This window comes from Acanthochromis polyacanthus, chromosome 12 (genome assembly GCF_021347895.1).
Source record: "Acanthochromis polyacanthus isolate Apoly-LR-REF ecotype Palm Island chromosome 12, KAUST_Apoly_ChrSc, whole genome shotgun sequence".
NCBI classification, from domain to species: domain Eukaryota; kingdom Metazoa; phylum Chordata; class Actinopteri; family Pomacentridae; genus Acanthochromis; species Acanthochromis polyacanthus.
Window position 1 is genome coordinate 25,021,687 of NC_067124.1, and position 21,837 is coordinate 25,043,523.

The following is a 21,837-nucleotide window of genomic DNA, read 5'->3' on the forward strand; positions in this document are numbered from 1 at the left end:
GACAGCAGTCAGATCAGCAGTCTTCCCCATACTTGTGTTTAGTTTACTGAACCAAGCTGAGTGTTTTTCAAGGCTCAGGAAACACTTGCAGGTGTTTCGAGTTATTTAGACAATTCAAGTGATTAGTTAAATAGCCTACTAGTATACTTTTTCATGATATTCTAATATTTTGAGATAGGATTTTTGAGTTTTCTTAAGCTGTAAGCCATAATCAGCAATATTAAAATAATAAAAGGCTTGAAATATTTCAGTTGATTTGTAATGAATCCAGAATGTATGACATGTTTGTTTTTTTAATTGCATTTCAGAAAATAAAGAACTTTATCACAATATTCTAATTTTCTGAGACAGTCCTGTATATGTATACGGTTAAGGCATAGAAAAACACAAAAGGTCCAAAACAAATGAGAGAAAAAAGAATATTATAATCACTAATAACATAATTTTGAATTAATGGATACTAAATGGGGAAATAAAAGGGGAAACTGCAGAGATTCATAATCTGCCAAGGACTTGGTTTTGGTTAATCAAGGGCCAATCAACACTTTATCATAGAGAGCAGAGCTACACTGTAATTAAATTTTTGTTGACTTTGCTCTTCTGGCTGCACCCCAATGAGTTACATCCCAGTCGAATGTTTTTTTTTTCTTCTAAGAGTCTATGGAAAAACACCAGTTGTAACATCACTGATTGGGGTGTGACCCAAAGTTAAATATACTTCAAGTTTCAGCCCCTTAATGATGCGGCACTAATTTTCTGCCCGATGTGATTCATTGTCTGTAATAATGAACCACAAAGGAACAAAACTGTAGATTTGCTTTCTAATCAAACACTCCAGCAGCAGGAGGTTTCAGCTGTTAATTCTTTTCCAGAAGAAGTTGTACTAATTAGTGAGATCAGCCACTGTGCTGTTTGGTCAGTCTGAAAGCACATGGGTGGGCACAGCAACATAAAGACATTATTAGTTCTCTAACTCACAGTCACAGAGGACAGATTTGTAACTTTGTCAATAATGCGTTGCCAAGCAGGTGCAGAAGCAATCATTTTCATATCTCCTCTTACTCCTCAAGTGCATTGTTCAAACCTGCCCAGAACAAATTGACCTGCATGACCTGCTGGGGCAACATCCCCTTGATAATCAGTTGCTAATCTAGAGACAAGTACACAACGCCAATATGATGAATATCTGATCAGCAGTTTATAATGAAACATTTCACTGGTCCCATTTGAGACCCACAAAATGATTCCATCTTGTTTATTAATAAGTGGTCAACATTGGATTTGGATAATTTGGTTGTTGGTGAAGAGGCAGTGTGGAGGAGGAACTGGCAGTAGATTGGAAGAATGAAAATTATGGCTACTTCTTTGCTCCTGTGAAGTGGAAGGAATCCATTTGACATCCACACTTAGAAAACCTGCTGTTGAAAATCTGGATGGATGGATGGATGGATAGACAGAGACAGATTCACAGAGGTCTTTAGAGAGTAGAATATTCTTCAGTTTCACAGCCTCTGTAAGTGTGGAGCGGTGCACGTGTTTTAAAGCTGATCCAGCAGTACCACCAAGACATGAAGCACATAAAAACGTGTTAGTTTGATGTTGAAGATAAGAATCACAAAACAGACTACCTAAAATGACAAAGGTTGACATGTGCACATTGGTTTTTATGCTCTTTAATGTGCTGTACTCAACGTGTGAATACTGTATCTGACCTGTAAACTGATGTTATCACCAGATATTTGTGTGATTGCTTGTTCAGCGAGCCGAAAAGTAGGACAAGGTGGATGGAGATCACCAATCAATGATGGGAAATTGGTGGCTTTTTGTTTATGTGTATATGTAGAGGGAGACAGAGAGCGAGGTTATTACTTTCACCAAAGGGGCAGAGAATCGTCAAAGTAATGCTTTCAGTGCCATTTGTCTGCCAGCTGAATTATTAAAAAAACACCAAACCGAATTTCATGAAACTGGTGGAGAGGTGGAGCATGGCCACAGGAATAATCCATTAACTTTGTTGTGCAGATCATTCTTTAAAATTGTGAGGTAGGGCATTGGTTTTGGTTGACCTTTGTATTTTCCCAAATGCACTTACAGTTGAGAAAAGTAGCATTATAGTCCAGGTACAGAAATAGAGGACATTTCACTCCCAGGTGTTTTTTGCTTGTTTGGTCAAAGTAAGAAATTAAGGGACACAGAAAAGGAAAAAAAACATTTATTTGAAAACAGTTTCTCAGTCTGCATTAACAGATAAGCAGCAGCTTTCTGGTTAATGCACAGAAAGAGGGTCATATAATGAAACCTTGTATTAATAATCGTATTGTTATCTGAAAGGAAAATTACACAAGACATATGATTCACATCCATTATAAACCACTATATTAGCGATATGCCCCTGGGCAGTTGGACAAAAAACAACCACAGAACAGTAGTTGCACCACATAAAACAGCAGAATACATAAACGTGTGAGCTAATGAATAGAAACAGCATGATAAATACAAGGCAATCATTGGCAGTGACAGTTTTGTGCCAACTTCAACCAAGCAACAGGTCAGTCATTGCCTATATTTTCTTCATCCATTTCTCTCACCCTCTCTCTGTCTTTAAGCCTGTGTCATAAAATCAAAAGTGATGTTCGGCTGCATGTGTTTCAATCACGCAGCAGTGTGCCGCACTGTCTGGCAAAATAGTGAAAAAAGATGAATGGGTGGTTGGATGGACAGATGGATGGATGAATAGGTAGACAGATAGACGGATGCAGTAAAGGGTAGAGAAGGAGGAGGAGGAGCTGGGGCAGTTAAAGGTACTATTTTCTTCTCCTGACAGTCAAGGACTTTGCGTGTCCCTGTATGGTTGATGTACAGCCTGCTGCTAAATCACATCTCCGGATGTTTTTTTTTTTCTTTTGCTTTTACCTCTGTGTACATTGGTTGTAAACTGCTGTGTGCGGAGTTTGCTGTAGACTGACACCACACTGCATTTAGCCCGTCACATACACAGACAGAAAAAGAGAGGGAGGGAGAGCAACACTTCTACTGTCAACTGACTTCCAATAGATTATTTTGACAGCTGAAAATGTGCAGACCTGGAATTATTGCATATCTCTTCCTTGGCCACCCAGACATATTATTTTCCCTGCCCTCGCACGGACAGAGGGTAATGGGATTTTTTAAATTTATTTTTTTAAATACATGTTTCTGTGCGCCCTCTTATACTTGCTTATTTGAGAGAGGCTGATATTGCTGTTCTTGGACTTGTTTTTGTTGTGTTTTCAGCCTTTGTGTGGTGAGCTGTGTGTGAATTAGTAGATTTTTATGAACCACCTACTCGCTTTCCAGCCAGGTTTTTGGCCATCCACTGTGACGTCCTGAAGTGTTGTGACTCTGAGGTTGCCAGACAACCAGCTGATTCCACCAAGTGGTTAGCTTATCTTAGCATATAACCTGGAAACAGCTGGTTGTCTGGCAACCTCATAGTCATGACAAGATTGCAGAAAGTCGGTGCACCCAGCCAAGGAAAAGTCCCATAAATTAAGCTTTTCACTATCACAGCTTGTAGGTATTAAACTGATTTCTGAACTGACTAAATGATTAAAATATAACATTTTAATAGGTAGTCTTACTAGGTGCTGTAAGATGGGTTTTGGAACTTTTGTACACAAGAAAGATAAAATAGTTTTTACATTCAGAGGATGAAGTGGTTCATCTGATTTTTGTTGAGAATGATTATTGTGAAGGTTTAATTTGTGAGGTAGCATTGTTTAGACATGGAAAGTTTTTATGGGTTGGAAGTGTCATTTGTGCCTCCTGGTACAAGTTGAGATAATCATTTAAGACACTTGGCTTTGAAGAACTAAAAGTAATGAGATTTTGATAGAAAATATAATTTGGTTTATTAAAAACGATGATGTAATGAGGCATGAAAGATGGCCAGCAAGATTAAGAAGGTTGTTTTTCATTTTGTTGTTTTCTTTAAAGAGTTTCAGGAACAGAATTAAGTATAGGGTAATGGGTGACATTTAGATTAGGGCTGGGCATGTGGTTGGGGTTTGTAGCTGTCACTGGATGGTCCCCGTGAGTTCAGCGAGAGAGGAAGTGCCGATGTGGCTTCACGCTGGCGAAGTGCACACAGAGCTACTGCTGAGGTTTGATTTATGAGTGGTCTTTAGCGTGCGGGACAGAACCGCACTGGAAACCAGTGTACCAGAACCTGAAAGAGATCAGCCAAAATATCCTGTCCAAACCCAACTACAATATCAGTGCCCTGCCAGAGAAAGGGAGAGAGAGAAGTATGAGCAGAGACAAAACAAAGACAACAAGAGGAGAAACAAATGATAGAAACTAGGAGAAAGGACAACGATAAGGAGCAAGCAATGCATGGAAAGAGATGGAAAAAGAAAGACAAAATGAACAAGAGAGAAAGGGAGTAGGAAAAAGTGGAAGAGGGGAGTGAGTTTTATCAGTCTGATTCCAGAGTGCAGAACATCTGTTTTTCATTTGGTTTTGTATTCAGGAAAAGAAATGCTCTGTTCTGGCTGCTTGTGTCTGACTCCGATGTAAAGTCGACATTAAGAGATATCTTTTATATACTATATATAAATATATGTACGCACGTATAGGTGAGGAATAGCTGGTAAGAGGAGAAAAGGAAATAGGATGGTAAAGGGATGGTGATGAGATGAATTAGGCAGGAGCAGAAAGACTCTGACCAGAGTTTAAGATGAAGCTGCTCAAAAGTCATCCACCTCCTGGGATTTCCTTCTCTCTCTGCCTGTCTCATTCTCCCTGTCCTCTCTCACATCATTCTTTTCATGGACTATCAGTCCCTTTTTTCCCTCCCAGTCCTTTCTCATCCAGAGGTGGCATAAATTTTAAAGACTGATTTGTGGTGGATCCAATAGATAGGAGGGGGAGAGTACAGAGGACTGACAGCCCTCTTTCTGTCTCTTCGTCTCTCACGTTGAAAGATTGTGTGACTGGACAGCTCGATTTCAGACCATTTCTGGGTCTTTTAGTTCATGTGCCATACATAATACATTTAGTGTAATCACAGCTTAATGCAAAAACAAAAGACAAGGACAGAGGCTGGATAAGGATCCTAGAATGGATAAACAGGCTAGCTATGCAGACCAAGCAACACCTATGTGAATGAGGCTGCCAAGATTTGTATATTTGGGTTATTGTTGACAAATCCCATGAAACATCATTTCATTTGTCTCTCACTACTGTCCAACATTTCTACCATGTCTGCAGCACTCACCTCCAAGCTGATTGTAACGTCTTATTTGTTGGTAGGCTTAATAATTTCTTCAGCACTGTTTGCAAACACTGCTCAAACTGGAGTAAATGGTCAATTTGCTAGGGACTATTTTCAGCTGTGGATTAATACACTTTTGTTCTTTAGTATGTATTTCCAGTGATCACAATGTGTGTGTTTGTGTGTGTGTGTGAGTGTGAAAGTGGTTCAAAATAAATGGCACTGTTTGATGATGAGAGCTGCACAGTGGCTTTGCAGCTAGAAGATCCCTGGTTCACGTCCCGGCCTAGGATCTTTCTACTTGGCGTTTTCATGTTGTCCCTGTGTGTGCGTGGGTTTTCTCTGGGTACTCCAACTTCCTCCCGCAGTCCAAACACATGCTCAGGTTAATTGGTGATTCTAAATTTTTCGTGACCCTAATGACAATTGCGTGGTGTAGAGATGAAGGATGGATGTTTGATGATAATTTCACTGACTACCAGACTAGAACAGACACAATTCAGCTTTGGCTGTTCAGTTATAATGCCCAGTCATTGTTAGAATCTGTTCTACAGTCATTATGTGTAATCCCATTTGAGGAAATAACAGCTGCTATGTGGATGTTGCACACCCCCACCCCACCCCACCCCCCCGGAAGCACATTATATCTCAATTTTTAAAAATTAAATAATTATTATTGTGCTTATTAGTAGTATTGTTGGTATTATGTTGTTACTCTCACATTGTGGTAATTCAGATCAATGAAAAAATATTTCTTACTGCACAGCTTTCGTATCTTTAGGTTCCATCTGTATTCATGCAGTACTTCATGTTGTCATAGTGGCTACACATTCTGATCATTCTGAGCCTGCATTTATCTTGTTTATGAATTTTCATCTAGATGTGTTAATTTGTTGCACAGATTCTCACCTTATGTGGATTCATCTGTGTGGCATGTTATTTAAGACAAAATTAAATTAAAATTCTGACCTTCTAAATCAAATCAATATTGAGCCACTAAGTGTATAGCTCTTTTATCACCAATGCCAGAATGCAAATAATGATCACACACCTCACCAGGTGGACAGACTGTTTAGTTTGGTTTTGTTTGGTCAGGTCAGAGCAAAACTGGCAACAACTGAAATGGCAGCATTAGGGCTGCAGTAAACTAAAAAGAGTGTAATGGAGCCAACTAAAGGACATGAACCCCAACTGAAAAGCTTTGTTGGTAAAAGCAGTCAGCCAGTTCTTTGGAAAGTCAAGCAGAGCAAGATGAATTCTTAGTTGATGGTCCTTATAATCAGCTGCTTATTCATGTGTATAAACACCAAGGAAGGTCAATTATTGTGAAGAGTATCCCCAAGTCTTGCATGCTATTATAAATATAAAAGTGACCTGTCATCCAGTTAACATAACTCTTGTGTACAAGCTTTGCTTTATTGCAAAGTGTCCCCACTAGCTTACTGATACATCATATTTGACTCTCACTGACTACATGATACAGGTATGTGCACGGTTTGACACTTACAGACTGTTTTACATCAACTGGTGAAAAGTTTCTGTCCGAGTTTCACACTTGTAACCAGTCCATTGTCAATTTGCACATAAAAAAGAGCAGCAGCTTCCAGTTACAGCATGTTTTTAAGCTTAGCCAAAAATGCTGGTTTAACTCTAAGGTTCTTTGTGCAGCCTTTCAGAACTATTGAATGTGACCTGAGACCCTTCACTTACTTTCATTTACAGTAAGGTTGTGTGTGCAAGAGCAAACAAAAAATGATCCAATCACAACCATTAGCTGACCCCAACATAGTAAAGTACATAGCGTTTTTAATGCAAGTGACATTATGTTCACTTCACCTATCTCTCCTTCACTCTGCTCATGTCTGTTCTGTTCTGCTCTTTGTGGTCTGTTTCCATGTTCTGTCCAACCAGTGGGGACCCATGTGTGGAAACAGACAGAAGGTAACAGAACAGACAACCTCAAAACAGTTGTCAAGACTCACATTGACTTGGTATGAATCGTGTCCATAAATTAGGTAAATGAAATTCTCCAAATTCTTTGGATGTTTAGTATACCAGCTGGACTGCACTTTTGCTTTTCCAACACAATGTAAGACGTCACTCCCAGTATGTTTGAGTGCAGGAAAGGCCAGCAGTTGAAGTGAAAAACGGTATAATCTGTTAAAGTCAAAGACAGGAACATGCACCAGCTGCTAAAACATAGAACAGAGAAGCTCAGATTACAAAACACAGCAGAAGTGTGACTTTAGTCTCTGCTAGTCTGCAATAACTCCACCATATCTTTACACAGCAGATAGTTTTTTGCAGTTTATATTAATTTATGCTCAAAATCTTACATATTGCACCTTTAATCGTAATTTGACCCAAAGTCAATTACGATATATATACATATAATAACGTAATCCAAATATGTAAAACCAAATGGACAAATCAAATTGAATTTGGACTCGTAGAAACTATAACATACTGTTTTTCCACATAATTTTTTTGTCATTAGGGTTTGACTAGGGCTCTGTTAGTTATGTTATTTTGTTGCACTCTGTTTAATGGTCTTAGCTGGAGCAGTGTCACCAATAATGGTTTATCTCAATTACTGGCTCCTAATATTTGCTTCTGTTTGTGGATAGAGCCACATTCATTCAGATTTTCTAAAGACTAACTTGAAATTTGAGCTAAATTTGAATATACATTTGGCTAATGTATCTGTCCTGCTAATAAAATAGTAGCTTGCTTGTGATTCAGTGCCAGCCTTAAGCTTCAAACCAGCAGTTTCCAAACTGCAGATCAACATTAGCATTTATTTCTCATCACTGAATTTTCCTTCAGGCCTCAAACAGAGGCCTCCTCTGTTTGATAAAACAATCTGAGTACAAATGATTACTGATCAGAACCTTTAGAATTGTAGCGTTAACAATGGATTTCAAGTAGTAAGCTGGAGCTCCGCTTTAGGCGATCATGAACCAAAGAAAAGTTGGGAGTGCTGTACAGAATCCATATATAAGTTTGAACAGACAAAACTTTTCACTATGACTGATATCAAAGAAAAAAGCTTAAGGCTGTGTCTTGGTGGTTTAACGTCAAGCACACCACTGCTCTCAAGCTATAAAAATACATCACTTAAAGATATATCTTGTTTTTTTCTACAGTTTGTCCTTTCACAGACTCCCATATTCTCAACACCACACTGTGCATTAGTCTGCCTTTCCTTGATTTGATAATCACCTCCTGTCTTACACTGACTCCCTCCCTCCTCAGGAAACATAAGACCTTAATATAAGAGAGTCAGGGTTTTTGTAAGAGGGTATAATTTAGTGCACCAGGTGTGTATTTGTGAGCTCAGCAGCTTCCTTGCTGCAGGTTTTACATCCCTAAACTTGACAATTGACAACAGTAAAGACACTGAAATGATTAATTCTTTGAGCTGATTTCGTCTCCCTTCTGAGTTCAGTATTATCGCTGTTGGATTTTCAGTTGTTTCTACCTTCACTTCAGACATTAATGTTTATATTAGAACTAGGTGTATCCAGAGTGCGTGCTTAAGTGTGTGTGCTTGCTAATTACAGATGGGTGTTGGAAGACTGTGTTGGCATAAAATCCATGTGAGATGTATTTTTGTGTTTAGGTTATATAAGGAACTAATTGGTTTGTTATAGAGTAGGCGTGCTTGCATGCTTGTACAAAGTGTTTCTTCGTGGATACTGGATCATTACGCTTGAGCTTCTGCAGTATATGAGCCTCTGTGTATTTTATTTGGTTCATTACAACGAGTGGGAGGATTGTTGGCGTTGATGTGAAGCTCTGCTGAGCTCGAAGGGCTTCCACTCCACCGTGTGTTGGCTAAATCTCATTACTAAACATTCAGACTGATGCACCTGGATGAGTCGTTGATTTCTGATTGACCTGAAGGGGAATGATGGTTCATCTACAGTATAAGAAAAAGAACAGTGTTTCAATCATCAGCACATTTTCATTAAAGTAGCAGAAAATCTAGAATTTCTTGTCAGTTTGGAGCTGTTGAAACTGTGAATTAAGAGAACTTGGATTACATAGCCACAAGTTTAGATGGGCAGAAAATGTAGAATGAAAACATTTTTTAAGCATCCTATTTGACCTGACTGAGCGTTTGATTCTCGCTTTGCTAAGCTATTGCTCAGTTCTTGTGTTGAATTGATTAGATTTCACACGGTACACAAATTCACCCAGATGTGAAAAGTCGGTAGATACAGAGGGCGGGGAGAAACAAAAACGTGCTTTGTCACTCAGCTTTTGCATACAACAGTGAAGTAGTTAACAGTGTTGTTAACAAAACCTTGTGTTCTTTTCTTAAATCTGCACTCTCTGTACTTCTTTTTCTCAGAAATCAGCAAAAAACACAGCTTTCATTGCCAACACTTCATTGTCCAGGTTCATTTCTTTGAATTTCTTTTGAATGCAGATGACTTGTCAAGATATTTCCAATGCCGTTAGCCTCAGAGTGATTTAAGAACATAAAATCTCTCTATGAAAATATTAGTAGTAAATGACAGACTTTGGTGTCTGTTACTGTGAAAAACTTGACTGTTTTTCACTGACGGTCATCCAATGAGGCAATGATTGCAGAGAAAGCAAACTGTAGGTACCAATTTCACCAGCAGTAGTACACTAAAAGACTGCTGTTACAGAAAGTGCTGTGCACAGACAAGGCTCTAAGGAGGGAAATGACTAATTTAAGTACGAGCAGTGGAGTGAGATTGAGGGAAAACAAGGACATACAAAAGTAAATTCCAACCTTTCATCACAGAATAACTCCTGGAATCTGCTGAACACCACAAAATTGATGGTATTCAACATTGTAGGAAGATCTGAGGTTGGATTATCCTTTCAGGTCTGACCACCCTCTTGTCCCACCAACAGACACTCTGACCTCAGCCAGACACAAACAAATTAAATTTTGTTACGGTGCACTTGGCTCCCTGTCTCCAAACTGTCCTTGTGAGAAAAACCAATTTTGAAAAGAGGTGTTTTGTTAGAAATGGACATCCAGTGAAATGGATTGATGCAAATTTACTGACAGGCTTCTTTGTCTTTGTTGCTGTGTGTGTGTGTGTGTGTGTGTGTGTGTGTGTGTGTGTGTGTGGGTGTGTGTCTTTGTTTCTTTGTCTTCAGAGGCGGGTTTGAACAGGACGTGGAGAACGGCTACCATCAGCATCCTGATACCTGCCACGGTGAGATGGAAGCATTTATTTACTCTCAGTCATTCACATAAGCAATAAAGAAAGAGATTGGGGAAAAAAAACTATTAACTGTTATCAGATCTTGATGGCAGCAGGCACAAGTGACTGCAGTTCTAACGAATTATAATGAAGCATTAAGATGTATTTATTTCAGCTAGGGCAGCCATTCAGTTCATATTGAAGGAGCTTGAAAAGTAGTTTGTCTGCCCACATTCGCAATCCCTGCTGGAATACTGTTCTCAATCTTTCCATGTTAATTAAGCATATGCTCATCGAAGTGTGTTGTTTTTTGTAAGACAAAGTGGGTTGTTTATAGATCCTTTGCACGTGTCTGGGATGTGATGAGAACCACAAAAAAAGATAAATTCAACAGTCCTTATCTGCTGTCAGAAATGACTGAATTATAGCCCTGAAAGCAGGATTCCTAACAAATATAAACTACACTCACTGATGATGTTGTGCATTGTTCTGTCTTCTCTAGATGTCTTGGCGACCACTCGCAAGCAAAACACGGCAATAGATTCAGCGTATGGTCAGTGAACATGCCTTTATGTTTCTATTTACTTGCCTCACTTGATTTTGCTGGTCACCACTGAGCACTAACAGGGCAAATGCTAGACAACTAAACTCAGCAGACAGTCTTGCATCCAAGAAATTTCTTTTAACAAAAGCTACCCAGAAATTTTAGTTAGCTTGATTCTATGTTTTTTTTTTTATGTGTTTGGGCATTTTATTTTGCAACCTGGGTCTGACTGTAGAGAATTTTCAAATACATTTTATTCCAAAAATGAAATATTTCAGATGCCGGGAACCTGAATCACTTCTACCAAAAGTGCATAAAATGTTACACAAATAAGAACCACTTCAACAAATCCAAAGTTTTGTTTTAATAGTTTTTGTTTAATTTTTTGATGGAGAATATATCAGAGAACCCAAAATGTCTGTTATTTTAAGCTGTGTGCATACACAACTTCAGTAAGTTCACTACAATAGATGTTTTTAACCTGTCTGCAAAATTTCAGTTGAAGTTGATGTCAGTCCCATCTTAGAACTGTTTCAATAAGTCTGATTAAGACATTTTAGTTGCACTTCTATTCACAGGTTTTTAAACAAATTTTACTCACACGAGCACCAGTGTCCTGCAAATATATGCAGTGCTATTCCTCTGTGCCATTAGTCATACAAGTTGAATGCATCCACATCTTCCCTCCTCCTAATGCATTTGTCTTAATAAATCTTGAGTCGAGCATTATTCTCAGTTAGCCTACTCCGCTTTTCCTCAGATGCTTGATTAGCAGAGGAACAGCACAAACTGTGAGTGTCTTGTACCAACCATCTTCATTTACCATATGCTGCTACAAAAGGCTTTAGGAGGACCAGATTGAGCTCCACTATTCTGCTTTTGTTCCAGTAAACCCTAAAATATTCAAGAAACCAAAATAGAGACCACTGTCACTATTATGATTACTTCATGTAGCTTTGTGTTTCATTTCTGTGGTAAGCATCATTTCACACACCTCTGCTATGAATAGTTCAGGAGAACGACGTAGTAACATTACAAGAAGAGTGACTCCTCGATTCTCTTCTATGACAGTTAACGCAACACCCAGACTGTAAGTAACTATTATGCTGATCTAGGCACATTATAGCTCATAAAAGTAACTTTACTACTCCTTTTTTTCATCAATAGACTGGTACTTGCTCCAGGACAGTCTCACTTCCTACAACAAACCCACTGGTGTACATCACCATGTTCCTTAACTGGAATGTGCTGTTTGGCTGTAGCTGTGCTAGCCTCACTGGAAAGACAATGTACTTACTTTAATTCATGTAATTACTAAATGTTTACCTAAATAGACAGAGACAGGCAGTGGTGGAGGAACTACTCAAACCTCAAGTACTAAAACTACACTGAAAAGTAAAAATATTTAGGTATAATCAGCAAAATGTACAGATTTGTTAACGGAAGGCAGAAAAATGATCCTGTAGCAATACTATAATACAGTATATTATGTCAATAGATTAATATTGCTCATGCTTTTGTTGTAGCCGTAGGTCAGATTTATGTGTTTGTTTATAGCCTGTCTAATTATTTGATTAATTGTATTCTCAGCATTTTAAAAAAATAGGGCTTATAATGAAGTTGCTCTTGAAATATCTCTGACCAGAGTATTTAACCTCAATGTACTTAGATGGAGAATTGGATCAGATTTATTCAACTATGTTTCCAAAGTAAATGTTTCCCCACTTAGCAACATGGGAGGTTGGAGAATCTTTTAGTGAGGCAGCTGAATGGCTGGAGCCACTTCTCCCTCTCAGCCAGTCTGACAGTTTAAACATTGAAGCCATTGTCTGAAGCATCACTCCTTTGATGGACCAGGAGCTCCACTGGCCGGGCTGCCTAATGCCCTGTATCAAGAAGGATCATCATCCCTGTCACGTCCCATTACTCCCCCGCCAGCCACACCGCACAGCTCTTGACATGGCCAGAATAGAAATAGAAATGCCGCTAAGCTGGCTAACTCTCAGATAAGATTTAGGAGGTGGTGTTGGGATAATTTTTGAACACTGCAACATTCAAAACTAGTCATTTTTAATCCGATTGTTGCTGACCAGCCTTACTCTCTTCTGCCTGCACAACTAAAGCACTTGCTTTAACTTTTTGACAAGTTTTTAACTTGCTCTAAGCCGGATCCCTTTGTCACTGGACAAATTGGGATGCAAGGGAACTAATGGCAGTGGTTGATCCAAGACAGTGATTAGTATCAGCACTGAGCCCATCATGCTGGAAGATGTCGGCCATTATGGCTCAGCAGAACCATCCATTCTACATCTCTCTGTCTTCTTCTCAGAACAGAGGCCACTTTGTCTGCCAGAGGCTTCGGCCCGAGACCTCCCCAGTTCCACACTGCCTCCATAGTCGGTAAAGCCTCCCTGCTGGAGGAATTGCCACTCATTCAGTAGCAACACTTGATCAGGAGCTGTTCTGCCTAATCCTACGGGGTTGTCACCACCCTGATGCTTCACTGCACTGTTTGAAGCTCTCAACACGCAGTCAGATTCTGTCTTTGTTTTCTTTTTTGTGTGTGCGTATGTCTAATTTTTTTTCTAGCTGATTCACATGAAAAGCCTTTTAAGTCTCTACACTGAAGATCAATTATCAACTTTCCTAGACAATAAAACACCCCATATGCCGAACAAAGCTGTTGTCACACGGGGGCTCTGTTCCTTGTTCGAAAACACACCAAAGGCAAGGACGTTTTCTTTCTTCTACTTCCCTGTCACCCAAACAATTACAGCCAGCAGAGGGAATGGCGTGAGACAAGCGCCTGCCTGTGTTGGTAATCAAATGTTCCTCTGTTGTATAATGGGCATTTTTTGCTACATTATCATCAGTAAAAGAGGACGATATGATCCTACTTGCACTTTCAAAAAAAACGCAAATCTGATTTATTAATGAAGTAATGATGAAACCGTGGAGCTATTGTCCAAAGTGCCAGGGCCAAACACCCACTGATGTACAGTTTTAATTTGCCCGGCGCAGATGGTGAACTGACAGGGCACCTCATTCAGAGTGAACACTGTCAACTGGCTCACAGTGAGAGAGAGAACAAGCCCTTTTCCTTCAGTCTGGGTGTGAGCTCTGCAGAATGCTAACATTATGGCTGGCTTATTAGAACATGAGCCCAAGCCAATAGCAGCATGCTGCTCACCATACTTCAAGGACAACAGAGAGCTAATCATGCAATCAAGATGTGGAGTGTGTCATCAAGATAAATATGTTTGATAATACAAGGCCTGTGGCAGCTAATGCCCAGCGTGTTCTTGGCATATGTTTGAAGAGATTCCAAATGTGGCCGTCATAATGTTTGCTGTCTGCCCCAAGGTGATAGAGTTTGCTCTGAAACAGCTCGAATGAGGTAGTGGAAAAGAGCTGTGATAAAAAAGAAAACACATTTCTTAGCCTGCCACATATCTATGTCCACTTATCTCTAAAAACGCTTGCCAGAGCAGATACAGGACAGTTTTGTAGTCAGAGTTTAAGTCCATGGTAAATAAAGGAGGAGGGGAATTTTGTAAAATATGCTAGAAAACCACAATTGGATGATCATTGAGTGGTTCATTAGCAAAATGTCTAATTCTCAAACTAAAACCACTTGTTCTTTTAAACTCTGATAGTTTAATTCACATAGCAGGAGCTTGTTTAAATGCTCAAAACCTTTGCTGTAATTTATGAAGATTCAGAAGTCATTCAAAATTGTTATGTATTTTATGAGCCCAATGTTGCAAAGCACGATCTCATAACTCTTTCATTGCCGTGTTCTAATATTTAGTCATAAAATGTGGTAAGGCAGTTTTTTAATGGTATGAACTGTTTGTGTGTGATAAAAGCAGCACAACATTAAATGTTTGAGTCCAAGATGTCATTGCAAGTACTGAAATGCCCAAATCACAAATTGATGGAAGATTAAAAAGCTGATTTAAGCAGCTGCAGACCTTTGTATGTTTCATGGGGAGAAACAAACTGATGGATGAATTAACTTTTGCTCTGTGTGCTCATCATGTTGCTCACAATCATTACAGGGTCTGTATGTTAACGGGTGGCACTATTCTGCTCAGGACACACCCTCATTTCTCTGAAGTTGATTCTCCAGGCTGATTCACTAATCACTCACTCTGTTGCCCCCTCCTCCTCCCCCTTCGCTACAACCACAGGGAAGACCACACCCACAAGCGCCAGCACAACCTATCATGGGGCGGCATTCCCAAAGGAGGCAGGTGACCCTGAAAGAGGTACAGGTCCTGATCGCCCTCCCCCTGTTGGGGAACAAGGGTCACCTGACTCGGAGCCAATCAGTGTGGAGATGGAGGGTAAGGGGGAGGGATTTGTGTCCGACATAACCTCTGACCTGCAGGGGATTGCGCTGCTGGGCCCCAAGCTGTACACTTCTAACCCGACTAACTCAAAATAACAAAACGCATTGTTTCACTCTGATACAGTTTCCTGCTTTCAGCACGCATGTTTGCAGCGCATCAGTTCAATCATCCAACTTGCATTTCCACAGTGATTGCATTCAGTTCAAACAGCTAATGTAAAAATGCCAGATGAGACAAGTTCAAATCAACTCTGTTATTGTGCTGTCTCCATCCATGGTTGCAGTTTTCAATTTTCCTCTCTGCAATCTGTGATGTGAACTGATGTTGAACAGTCAATGAAAAAATGAGTCCTGACCAGTAACAGCTGAAATTGGCTCCTGTTCGAGGCTGACCATTCAAGAACTCATGTGGCGGTATGCATGCTAATAGGTGTAAACGTTCTTCCAGGGTAAAATAGCACTTTCACTAGCTCACTAACACTTAATTCTCTAGTTAAACCAATCTCCTAGTGAAAGGCAGAAAGCATTGCTAATTGATTTTTTTTTTTTTTTTTATCCCTATGCTTCATTAGTTAGATGACGTGATGCACAATTTCCTGGGCAGCTTCACTTAATGCTTCCAGTGACTTAAGCCCAATGTGGTGAGATGGAAATGTTGTGAATTATAAGTTTTCGATTTATCTGTAGACCACAACGTATATCTTCAGAGCAGAGATCGACATGAATCCAATACAGCGGAGCATTCCAATGAGCCTGAAAAGTGTTAGGGAAGGATCTTGCTGTCCTTTTATGTTCACCAATACATCTCAATGTGCTCAACACAGCAGTCACGAAAGTGAAAGATTTAATGGCTTAAATAGACAACTGCGTTGGATCTAATTAGCTCCTCAAATCAAGTAGAAAGCCTGCGTCTAAACAACACTGCTCCCACATGCCCTGTCCTCATCTTTTATTTAGCTCGTCAGCACACACAAATGTTCCCTCAATGTTAAAAAAAATTCAGGGCACAAGCCAGGTAGCATTTCTCTCTCTCTCGCTCTGAGACCATTCATTTACATTTAAAATTTCCATTTCTATTTTTGACAACAGTCAACGTTTCCCTGTGCACCTAACACAGACTTTGAGCTGGAAAGTTAAAGCCCCAATGCCAACTTTACTGCAGTTCCACTAGTTTCGATATATCTGCGAAATCTTTCGTTTGATATGCAGATAAAATAGAACAAGTTATTGTTCTTGACTGTCCACATTCTACGATAAATGAATGTCTACTCCATTACAGAATTTGTACTGTTATGTTTACAAACTAAACCAACATTTTTTTTACAAAATAAAGCATTTAGTTCCCCAAAATTGAATGCACTTTCTGTCACCACATGACAAGAAACAAGAGCAACAACTTGTGACTTTAGTGTTTTTCTTCGGTCGTCAACAATTAGACAAGACAACACTATCAGCAAAAACTGTGGCCACATGAGTGAGATCCAATTCTCTCAGTGCACCTATAACCAGTCATTGAATGAGGACTGTCAAATATAATACCAATGAAAAGATATAAAACCTTTTTAAGTTACTACAGAGTCATAAACATCTCAAACGTCTTTTTAACTTGAGGATCTCTAACACCATCTTTACAAGGCCTCAGCCTGTCAAACTAGTGACTTATTGTGTCAATAACAGTAGCTAAGAACATAAAAGTCAAAGAATCAATAATATTATATTTTAGCTGTTGCTTTTCAAAGATTTACCATTAGTGTCTAAGACATACGGTTTTTATGGCTGCAACAATAATTTTCATTATCGGTTCATTTGGCGGCAGTTATACTCTCAAGTCAGCTTTCAGGACATCAAATACTAGAGAACAGTAAAAAAAAAGCCAATTCCTATTTTCCGTAGCTCAAGCTGAAACATTAAATGGTCCTTTTCAACCAACAGCAGCCCTACATGTTTGTTTTTACTACAACGTGACACAGGGAAGTAGCAAATTCTCATGTTGTTGAAGGTCAAATAATCATATTTTTGAAAAGTCCTTTCAACTCTAAAAGCTACAGTGTTTAGGCGAAATGGTTGTAATTTGCTTAATTACACGTTTCAAAGTGATTTTGATTGAGGTTTTCTAGAATTCAGCATTCTAGTTTAACTTCAGCTCTCCCTTCAAAGATTGTTAAAGTCATCAAACCTCTCATTTCTCAATAAGAGCACAGACTCTTTCGCAATTACACCACACCAGTGCTCTGCTGCCCCAATAAATGACATCCTATAAAAGTCCAACCAGTTCTTGAATATTTAATGACATCTTGATCTTTATTGGCCTGAGTCTCATTATTTCTTACATTTTTAATTTGACAGTATACGCTTATGCTGATTAACGTTACAAGCATTTGAAGTGTGAGCTACTGTGACAATAAGTGAAACAAAATGTCTCTGTTAGTCTAAAATGAGCATGTAAAGAAACAAGAGCTGCAAAGCAAGGCAGAGAAAGTTTCAGTGTCTTTGTTCTCCTAAAGTCTAGAGCATATTCCTGCAAGTTTAGGGAGGAGATGCAGTTCATTTGGAGGGGATTCAACAAAGACAAAGCATCATGACGCAGTGTTTTGTCCTCTTCTTGCTGCTTGCCTGCACAGGCACCATGTCAGAAGTCCATAAATCCTCAGCGAGTAAAAGAAACTTCCATTCACACAGACGGACTCTGTGGCTGCAATGATGAGCTACTCAGGCTTAAATGAGAAAAGTCCATAACAAATAAATAACCAGCAGGGCCCTGAGCCAGGGAGTCAAACAACGAAGGGGAGGGTGTAGGATGTAATAGAAACAGCATCGCAATCTATTTCAGCCAGAGACTGTGACGCTGGCGGTTCAATCAGAAGAGCTGGACAGGCGAGTTGATAAGGCGGGAGAGGAGCTGGTGTGAAAGTAACAGCATCACAGTTCCAAGTGGGCCTCCAATCTCTCACTTCCTGTCCATTTCTCACAAGATATCTGCTCTTCTGTTTGTACCTTCTGTAGAGGCTCTACAGCTGTGTCACAAATCTCCCAGCAGTCACAAGGTGGGCCAGTAAACACCAGAGCTCAGATAGTGGTCAAAAATAACACAACTAATCAAGAGAGACAAAGAAACACACCAAAGGGTACTAACACTACAGGTAAATACATACATCTGTATCCAAACTGGCCCTTGTAATAAAATAAATTGTCTTGTCCAGCGACAGTCCCAGTCTGTCATTCAACAAAGCGTTGTCTCAAAAGCTAACCATCAGGCTTAGGTACTGCAACATTAATGTACACATACAGGCCTTAACTTCCGGACCCAAAAGTTGAATTTTAGTCAAATTTAATCTGTGACAATGGCAGCAATATTGACAGCACTGAAGTTTCACCAGGTAAAAATGGAGAACAATAAATTGCACACTGGCAGTCAGGCCTTTCACATTTGGCCTTTTGCTTTAAAGGACCTTGAGCGACCTCAGTTATGTAAAAACACAATTGACAGTGTTGAAGAAAAATGATCAAATACTGTCATCTTGAGTCAGACCTGCCATGAAGAACTTGAGACTTGATTTGACATAAACTCTCTGACTGCAACACACATCCATCTCATTATTGTCTGAGGGAACAGACATGCATTTTAATCAATACGGTTGGCGGCACTGGGTATATAATGACTCAGGCTTCACACTTCTACACATTAAGCATCTCTATAGGCATCAAGTATATTGCCTTCCAAAGTGTCTACCTACAGTATATGAAATATGCATTTGCCTATGAGCACTTTTAAAACACTTCACAATGCACGACTGCAGCTGAGGGCATCAAGAGCAGACACTAATGGTGGTGCAGATTCTGCTGACAAATGGCTTTCACCACATGCCAAGACTTGAGACTCAATCTGGACTTGCCCACAAAGTCTGAGAAACACATGTACTAGTAAGGTTTTAGCACCAACTTAGCATGTAGCCATCAAACGACCTAACCAGCAATCAGTGATGTAAACATGCAACCACTAGGAAATGTTCAACATAAGTGTCCCAGTAAGTTGTAACCACACGATAGCAGGCTGGAGTAAACAATGGCAGCACCGTGAAACTAGAGCAACCAAGCAGAACTCGGCTATCATTTTTCCTGTTTACACCTGTGCTTTTCTTATTGCGATCCGTTAGACTGTCTTCTGTGAAACAAGGCTTAACAACACTTAATAACACGGGCTTTCCCCAGTGGACAGTGATGGTTAACTGACTAAATGATATGACTGGCAACCTGACCAGAAGTATCAAGAATTCATCAGTTTCCAAAAACAGCAGAGTTTTTTCATGTCTGTTTAATTCTCTTCAGCCTGCCTGGATTTGTGTTTGGAAATTCAGAAGGCTCTTCACAGACACAGACGTCTGTGATCCGCCGTATGGTTACCAAATGGTGTGTTAAATCATTTGTAAGCTCTCTGTAAGACTTCTCACCACACAGAAATTAGCCTACAGTACTGTCTCACAGTAGTCCAACTGTTGCTACTCCACTGAGATTTTAATAAACTTTGTGTAAGATGGCGACTTACTACACCTTTCGTTTGAAACAGGAGTGTTAATTCAGTGACTTATGTTGAGACAGTGGAAGAGCAATGCACCTGTGTTCTGTAGCCATTCAGATATGGTAACTCTGAAATGGTTTCCACATTTTAAAAACAATTGCAATTGACATAGCTTGCACTCATTAGCTAGGTAGTGAGTCAAATAAGGTTAGCTTTTTAGTAAGCTAATAATAGCCTGGCTTACAGTGCTAACATTTAATGGGGATTACGTTATATTACAGCATAAAAATATAGTTAAATATAAATGCGTGTTGTTGAAAAGAGATTCAGATGTAATAAAATATTCAACATTCCCACCATTGACTGAGAACTCTCTTGATTCTGACTTGTAGGTTCATAGAATTATCCTTGAAATGATCTTAAAGTAAATTAAAATTGCCACTTCTGGTTTAAGCATTCAGCTTGAATTTGAAAATGTCATAAATGTATTTGGCATCTTCTCTACCCCACAAAACCACTCTAATTTTGTCCATGTCAATGAAGCTGGTTCTGAAATATTTTCTGTATGTGTGATTATCCTGATTAATTGCATTAATGCAAATGGACCAACATATGCAAGTTAGCAACGAGTAGTTTCTAAATGCTAGGGATCCTTACTAAACATCAGACCTTGGGATACTCAGCATGTCAGGGTTCTCAATATTGACAAAATAAATGATACAGGTTGAAAAAATAACAGACACTTAACACATAAGCCTTGTTAATCCTATTCACATTAATTTTGAGTGGTTCAGTTTTGGTCAGATAAATAAAATGAAGTGAATTATAGGCTCAGATGTGAGCAGCTGCATTGCATTATGTAAACACCAGGAAATACTAAAAGGCAAGGGCAGGAACCTGTTGACCTGGTGCTATTTAGAAAAATGCCAGCAGTCAGGCTGCACTAGAGCGGTTTCTGGCCGGGGAATACGCCCACCTCTCTATTTAGTGTGAACACACAGAAATCCGTGTGTTAGAAAAACTGACTCCTGGTTCGAGACCTCTGGTTTGTTTTCTCCTGCTCTCTATTGCGGTTTGACCTCTTCCTTGACTCTTTGGTGCATTTGGACAAACCAACGTGGGCTGAACCGAAAAATCAGGTTAGCAGCTAATTTAGCCGATAAGCACAGGGAAGAGGCTCGATAATAGAATCATATCAAGTGGGCATTTTCAAACTCATTATAACACTACAGGAGGAGAGCAGAGAGTGAACTCGGGTTGAACCTTTGCATGAAGAAGGGCTGCTGTCCTGGGGGGGACATCGATGCCAGCTAGTTTTCTAAGGAGTTATTTATACTTCTGAAGACCACGGCAACAGACACAGCCTGCATCATCAGTCACTAAGCTCTGACTTTGTGTCCCCTCTAACCACCCTCACAGTGTCTGCCCCTCAGAGAGGCCTTATTCCCCATCAGTATTAGTATTTTTTAGGATTAATATTTTAATAGTAAAATAAGCAGGGTTTGCTTTAAAACATTAGTGTGGAAACATGGAAAATGGTACTATTAAAAAACGTAATATAATGACAAACTTGTCACTAGTTTTAGATTATGAACAAATACCTAGTTTCATCACTCACCATTGTAAGACTGAACATCATGTCCAAATGACTAGCATATTTTATTCCAAAGCTTGACTTTTAAGGAGTTTCAGCAGTAATGTTGAGAGCAGTAGACAGTGTGAAGCCGAACTTTAAATATTTAACACAATTTTTGATCTTTAAGGGTCAGATAGAGGCTGCATATTCAGAGCATGTTCATTATGACAGTTAAATGGAGCTGCCGTCTGGCGAATTTTATTCAGCCCATCCATCTATATTGACCCTACTGGCTGTTTCTGCATGATTTATCACAAGCAAGGCCGCGATGTGCACACATACATTTAGTTTTTAAAACATTGTTGCCAATTTGTACGCCCTGAGTCATAGTCACGGTGTAA

The 21,837-nt window shown here is 39.5% G+C and overlaps 1 protein-coding gene across 6 annotated transcripts in view; it reads left to right on the top strand.

Annotated features, from left to right (window-relative positions):
- sema6e (sema domain, transmembrane domain (TM), and cytoplasmic domain, (semaphorin) 6E) overlaps nucleotides 1-21,837 on the top strand; it is a 172,768-nt gene that overhangs the window by 140,794 nt on the left and 10,137 nt on the right. For 4 of the 6 annotated variants that reach the window (XM_051956794.1, XM_051956795.1, XM_051956793.1 and 1 more), the window contains 3 exons: nucleotides 10,400-10,458; nucleotides 10,949-10,999; nucleotides 15,184-15,339. In XM_051956794.1, the coding sequence (XP_051812754.1) occupies nucleotides 10,400-10,458; nucleotides 10,949-10,999; nucleotides 15,184-15,339 (266 nt within the window). The remainder of the gene's footprint in view (nucleotides 1-10,399; nucleotides 10,459-10,948; nucleotides 11,000-15,183; nucleotides 15,340-21,837) is intronic. The other 2 variants (XM_051956797.1, XM_051956798.1) reach the window with 2 other exon arrangements.